The sequence below is a fragment of the Nicotiana attenuata genome, unplaced genomic scaffold (assembly GCF_001879085.1).
Source record: "Nicotiana attenuata strain UT unplaced genomic scaffold, NIATTr2, whole genome shotgun sequence".
In the NCBI taxonomy this organism is placed as follows: Eukaryota; Viridiplantae; Streptophyta; class Magnoliopsida; order Solanales; family Solanaceae; genus Nicotiana; species Nicotiana attenuata.
The window spans coordinates 42,694-50,078 of NW_017670623.1; the positions used below are offsets into that span (position 1 = coordinate 42,694).

The window sequence follows — 7,385 nt, forward strand, 5'->3', positions numbered from 1 at the left end:
ATCGACCCAACCTAAACAGCCTAAGGTCCAACTTCAAAAGGCTTAAGGGCCAAAACATATAGAGTCTGAGACCCCGTTGTCACTCAACTCGGACTCGAGAATCCCGACATCCCGTGCTCACATCAAATCAATTTAAACTTAGCTCGAGGATTAACAAAATCTTAAGGGGTATTATATTAAAACCTAAGGTTTTATTATGTTCTACGTACGAAACAATATTCAGATTGATTATTTGAGTTATACAATCGAAATCTTCCACAAATGAGAACAAAATAAAATTCAACACAAGTCGAGGATAGAGCGAAAGGATACTTTATATTCATGAGGGATGTTTTACAAATATATTTACAACGCCCACAAGGGGCCCTTACACAAAAAAGAAAAAGAGGACCTAATCTATTTTGGGGTTACGTCCCCGGAAGCAGCTTCCTCGGGAATCGCACCCTCGGTAGCTCTATCTTCGAGAGCCTCCTCTTCCTAGGGAACACCTTCCTCACCTTCCCTACCCTCGGAGCTGCTCACAACATCTTCATCATCAGAAGAGACAAGAAACCCGGCATCAGTTTCCCGCGCCTTTGCTTCGACTATCTCTTTAGTAAGGTCGAACCCTCGGGCGTGGATTTCTTCGAGAGTCTCCCTCCAGGCTCTCACTTTGCCAAATCATTACTCTGTTTTTCCCGGTCAGAGGCCTCCCTCAGCTTCGCTTGAACAGCCGCAACATCTTTTAAGTACACAGCGATGGTCTTGTCAGTCCTGGCCTTCGTTTTCTCAACTTCAGCCTTAGCTTGTTCAGCTTCAGCCCGTGCTCTAGCAAGCTCTGCCTCTAACTGCTCGATTTTCTTGGCCTGGGCCAGACCCTTCGCTTTAATGCCTCGGAGTTGAGTTTTAACCAAGGTTAGTTAGGCTGTAACAGCTTTCTCATCGGCGGCGAGCTGATCCATGTTCTTTATGCACCTATGGCAGTCAGCCTTAAATTGATCAACCTCGCTCTGAAGCTGCCCAATCATCTCCAACTTCTGCTGCAGCTGAGACATCGAAGTATTAGCCTTCGAAGTAAGGCCAAGAAGACCATACCCTGTTAAAATAACATTTACCTGCTCATCCAGCTCGGCCTCATTTTTGCGAGCTTTGGCCAACTCAGCCCGAAGGTCCTTAAGCTCCCCCTCTTTTTGGCCACAGAGAAGCCTCAAGGCCTTCTCTTCACCCGAACCCTCCGGAGCTCGGCCTCACATTGGCTCAGCTCAGCTCTAAGCTTGATGATGGCCTATACATGAAATGAAGATATGTCAGTCAAAGGAAAGGAAGGGAAGAGGAATTTACAACAATGAAAGTTAAAATTTACTTGAGAAAGAAGATGTTGAGCCTCCTCTGTGACGACCCGACCCGTCGTCACGTGAGTTACCGCCCCGTTTTCCCCATTTTCTGCTTCCTTATGCTTCATTATAAGAGTCTTGTGTGAACGAGTTGATTTTGTTTGGTTTTAGAAGGAAATGAGACACTTAGTCTCTTAAGGAAGGCTTATTTTGGAAAAGTGAACCGGACATTGACTTATGTGTTAGAGGGCTCGGATATGGTTTCCGATGATTTGATTAGCATCGGGGGATGATTTGTGATTTAGGAGTGTGATCGGAAGTAATTTTGGAGGTCCGGTGTAGAATTAAGCTTGAATTGGCGAAGTTAGTATTTTGGCGAATTCCGGTTGATAGGTGAGATTTTGATCCGAGGGTCGGAATGGAATTCTGAGAGTTGCAGTAGCTCCGTGTGTGCAAAATTTCAGACTATTTGGAGGTGATTTGGTTAGGTTTTTGATCGAATGCGTATTTCGGAAGTTTTTAAAGAACTTAGGCTTGAAATCGATGAGAAATGATGGTTTTAGTGTTGTTTGAGGTATTTTAATGATTGGAACAAGTTTGAATGATGTTGTAGGAGGTGTTGGTATTTTTGGTTGAGGTCCCGGGGGCCTCGGGGTAATTTCGGATGGTTAACGGGAAGTTTTGGTTTGTGAACTTAAGAAAATTTGCAGCTGCTTCTGGTATTTTCGCTTCTGCGGAATTGGGACCGCAGAAGCGAGGGGAGAGCCGCAGAAGCGGCAGGGATCGCAGGTGCGGAATTGGTAATCGCATCTGCGGAGTCGCAGATGCGACAAAAGGAACGCAGATGCAGAGCGTGGGTATTTTGATGGTCTCCGCAAATGCAGCGCTTGGATCGCAGAAGCGAAAGCCGCAGATGCGGGAATTCGACCGCAGAAGCGGTTATTTCTGCAGAAGCGACCTGTTGACCGCAAAAGCGGGAATTGCAGATGCGGCCATGGAGTCGCAGATGCGGAAATGACTGGGCAGTGCTATTTAATTTCATCTTCGCGAATTTTTGAAGGGTTTCATATTTTTTAACCCGGACTTGGAAAATTGGGAGCGATTTTGAAGAGGGTTTCAAGGGGTTTCGATAAGGTATGGATTCTTGAACTCAAAACACGATTTCATGGTCTTATTACATGGATTAGAGCTGAAAACTCAAGAAATTAATGGGTAAAAATGGTGGACTAGGGCTTGAAACTTAAGAGAGCTAAAATAGGGATTTGAGGGGTCATTTGGACTCCGATTTTGGTAATCTTTATATGTATAGACTCGCGGCGAGATAAGGAATCCGTTGATGTTAAATTTTCTGATTTTCGAGAAGTGGGCCCGGGGCTCGGGTTTTGCTAATTTCGAGATTTTTGCTATTTTTCGATTGTTTTTGATTGGGTATTGTTCCATTGGCATATTGTGACGTATTCATTGTGGTTTTGATCAGATTCGACGTGCGAGGAGGTTGATTTGAGAGGCAAGGGCATAGCGAGCTAGGATTTTGGCCGGCTTGAGGTGAGTAATAGATGTAAATGATGTCCTAAGGGTTTGAAACCCCGAATTTGCACATTGTAGTGCTATATTAAGGTGACTTGCACGCCGGATAGCGAGCCTGGGGTAGAGCACCATTGGGGATTGTGACTTGGTCCGTCCCGGTAGAGGAATATATTGCGTATTTGACGAAAATTTACTTATTATCATTATAAATTGAGCTGATTGCTATATTTGGGCTTCGTGACAATTGATTGAATCCTTCGGGGATTGCTATTACTGGTTTCTTACCATTTTTACATATTATTGAACTCAGTCCTAGTATTTTACACTGTTTTGCAAACTCAGCCACCTTTTTTCTCAAACTTGAAACTTAATTATTATTTTTAATGAAGTGTGGGCTGAATATTACTATATTGTTATGCCCGAGGGGCTTATGTGATTCTGGACTGAGTATGGGATCGGGCTGCGCGCCGCAGCGGTATTATATTGATATTGATATGAGGCCGAGGGCCTAGTTGATGCCACGAGATGGCTTATTATTGCGCCTGGGCCGTAAGGGGCCCCTCCCGGAGTCTGCACACCCCTAGTGAGCGCCGTCGACGATAAATAAATGGAGCGGGCTGCACGCCGCAGCGGGTACTAGAGAGTACCAGATTATGTGTTGCATTTCATATTTGACTGTCATTCACTTATTTATCTGTTGTGATATTTTCATGATTGTTTTCATTGGTTTACTGGCTTTATACTACTTGGGTTAAATTACTGTAATTATAGAATTACTTTGTGCATATTCAGGATTTCTTATTCTCAGCCTTTATTTATGTTTATTGCTCATTGGGTCAGAGTACTCACATTACTCCCTGCACCTTGCGTGCAGATCCAGGTACATCTGAGGCTGTGTGAGGATTTCTCTGCCTAGCAGCTTATCCGGGAATATCAAGGTAGCTGCATTTGACGTCCGCAGTCCTGATCTTCCTTCTATCTTATTGCTTTATTTCCGCATTTCTAGAGAATGATATGTAGTAGGTTGATACTCATGTATTAGAGGCTCAGACTTGTGACACCGGATTCTTCGGGCTGTGTAGTTGTTTCATATTTGGGATTCCGCTTGCTTTACTCTATTTCAGATTTCCAGTGTTATAACTTAGTGATTTATCTGTGTTAATTAATTCAAGAACTGTAAGGAAATGGTTAAGGTTATTACGTTGGCCGGGCTTGCCTAGCAGTGTGTTGGGCGCCATCACGACCGGGGTTGGGGTCGTGACATCCTCGAAAAGAGTGGATGCATCGTTAAGGTCAGCAACATCGTCAACCCTGGTGAAACAATCCCGAAAGGGGTCTTCTTCGAGGATCTTGCTCAGATTGGGTGTTTGCAAAGCCCGAGCATGCTTTATTGTCTGCTCGGACTAAGCTAGAAGAGAAAGTGAGTGACCCGTTGTCATGGCCCCGAGCTCCTCACTCGGGGCACTCTGGCTAGTTTCAGCCCTCTCAGTGTTTGTCCCCTTCGGTGTATTTGTTGAAGAAGGAGGTACGATCTCGATCTCGGGGGACTCGAGGGATTTTCCCGAGTCTCTATTCGGAGTTCCTTCATCGAGTGGCAAGGCATCCGGTTCGGAGGCATTGACGGCTTCGATTGGTTTTCTGGTTCGAGGTACCAGTGCTGATTCTTCACCATTGTTCTCTTCATCTTCCAGGTGTTGAATGGCTAAATCCAAGTCCACATGAATGAGTCTTCTCCTCGGCTTCCGGGCAGGTGCCGCCTCATCTTGGGAATCTTCGGGCTTCGAAGCCCTTTTTTTATTGTCTTTCCCCGATTTCGGGGTCGAGGATGCAGACTTCTCCCCGGGCGGAGCTGGCCTCATTTCGGATACATCTTCGATGTCTGCACGAATAAACATGAATAAGTGGACGCCACCAACAAATGAAAAATATCTGAAACTTGGGAAGAGAATTGACCATGATATTTGGCCTCCCATTTGCCCTTTGATAATTCGCGCCATTTGCGCTCATCGTAGGAGGAGGTGGCAGCTAACTTTCGAACACAGTCCTCGAGGTCGGGGACCGCGTGAGGCGCCCATGCAGTGGCTGCAGAAAGGGTAAAGGCATTATGAGACACGGAAGCTGAATATGAATAGATACTGGGTAGAAGAACTCCACTTACGATTAGAGTTCCATCTCTCTGGGAACGACATTTATCCCTGGGGATGACATCCGAAGTCCTTACTCTAATGAACCGACTCATCCAACCTCGATCTTTGGTTTCGTCGTTACCAGCAAAGAAGGTTTTCTTTGTTTAACGTTACAGCTTGACAAGCCCTCAAAATTGCTGGGGCCGATACAATCGAATCGTATGATTTAGGGTGAATTCCAACCCCTCGACCTTTTCGGAAAAGTATCGTAGCATGATCACGATGCGCCAAAAGGAGGGGTGAATCAGGTCGAGGGTGATCTCGTACGTTTTGCAGAAGTCGATCACTACCGGATCGAGGGGACCCAGTATGAAGGGGTAAGTGTAAACACTTAAAAAACCCTCCACGTGGGTAGTAATGCTTTCCTCGGAGCTCGGGATCTGAACCAGGACCTCGTCTCCCCAGCCGCAGTCCCTCTTCATTGCTTTGAGGTACTTCTTCAATATCAAAATAAGATATCAAGATGCATGCTCAAATCGACCTGGAACATCGGGGTGATTTTCAATATTGAAGTACTTCTTAATCACGCAAGGGCCGGGGGTGATTTCTTCAAGAGTCGGCGGCACTACCAGTTTGGTCGGCTGGGAGGTAGAAGAAGATAACGCGTTATCTTTTTTGGGAACCGTTTTGGAAGTTTTAGCCACGATTTTAAGCTAAAGAATACAGATGGTAGCAGAACGTGGTATTTTACGGGAACTTGACATTTTTCGGCGCTTAAAGGGGGCGGCAGAAACATACCATTAGAGAAAGAAATGAAGAAGAATGAGAGTAAAAGTGATGAGAGTAAAGTCCTTCATTCAAAGAAGTAGGCTCATAGTTATACAAAAGGAGACGACGGTTCAGCGGCGCTAATGGCCGACCAGTACTGGCATGCATTTAATATTTTGGGGAAGCGAACCGACGGGACGTTTCACTCACTTCGAGTGCCTACATCACAGAAATGACATCATCATTATAGATCCAAGGAATCGAGGTTCAAATCGTTTCTTATCATCTTACTCTAAGAAATGCGGGGACTATCTGTATACGATCGAGATCGTATGCCTTCGATCTATAGGCTCGAGAAATCACCCAAAGCCCGAGTTCAACTGAGATCAAGTTCGAGCTTGAGGGACCAGAGCAAAGGTCGAGGACAGAGTGCGATGCATACCGAGGCCGAGTATGCTCGACCTCGAAATAGTACCAATATGGATTTGTAACAGATTGAGCTAAATTCCTGCCACGTCCCCTAGATCATGGCGCAAATCCCGAAATAGGATTGTACGATTCCGTACTAGGCGGTTAGACAGTTGTACCAAGAATATTCCCTATTGTAAATAGAAATATGCCTTATTTAGGGTTCCCCTATTATATAAAGGGGACCCCAATCATTTGTAACATCATCTCATCATTGGCAAGAATATACCTATCCTACTTTTCTCTCTTACTGTTCATCAGAACTGTCCTTTACATTTATTGTTCTTACTTTATTGCTCTTAATCCATCTCGAGGTCACTACTGGTGAGTAACATTGGTTTGATTAACTTGTTTCTTTCATTTCTAATTCATATTTCTTGAATACTAATTGGTATTGAATTTAATCACATATCTTTAAAACCACAAATCAAATTTTATTGTTACTCGTATTTTCGAGGTAAATAACACTATATGTAACACTCTAGTCAAATCTCAAATTGAGACACACGCAAAAGACCGATATATAAGAAAGTAATAGCCCGTTTGGCCAAGCTGAAAAAATCAACTTATTTTGAGAAGTGCTTTTTTTCAAAAGTGCTTTTCTCAAAAGTATTTTTGGCTAATTAGTTTGAAAAGCACTTCTAAGCAGCAATTAGTGTTTGGCCAAGCTTTAAAAAACTGCTTCTAAGTATATTTTTCTCAAAAGTGCTTCTTAAAAAAGTGCTTTTGGAGAGAAGCTACTTTTTTCTGCTTCTCCAAAACTGCTTCTGCTTCTCTTCAAAAACACTTTTTTTCCTTCCAAAAGCTTGGCCAAACACCTAAATTTTTGGCCAAAAGTGCTTTTGGCAAAAAAAAAAAAAATACTTTTGACCAAAAAAAAGTTTGGCCAAACAGGCTATAAGAGTTAAACTCTGGTGTTCGCGTTGTAGTGCAAGTTTAAACTCAAAGATACATATTATTATTGGTAGATTGGAATGTTACACGATATTATATTTATTTCCGTAAGCAATTGAGAGAACATCTTCTCTTAAAACAATATATGAATACAATGTATGCTGAAAAGTCAAACGAGGTGGTAGGAATATGTAAGCTACAACTTTTAATTAATGGCCGTACTTCGCAATGGTCAAAATTGTACAACACAGAGAAAAGGAAGGGAAAGAAATATTTTTCTTTTTTAAAA

General features: G+C 43.4%; 1 protein-coding gene across 1 annotated transcript; it reads right to left on the minus strand.

Moving 5' to 3' along the window:
- Positions 1-647: 647 nt before the first annotated feature.
- On the minus strand, positions 648-4,837 carry LOC109241628. The gene is made up of 3 exons (XM_019408383.1): positions 4,270-4,837; positions 912-1,225; positions 648-857 (listed from the first exon to the last, which is right to left on the minus strand). The coding sequence occupies exons 1-3, from the start codon at positions 4,835-4,837 to the stop codon at positions 648-650; spliced, it is 1,092 nt and encodes a 363-aa protein (XP_019263928.1).
- Positions 4,838-7,385: the final 2,548 nt, after the last annotated feature.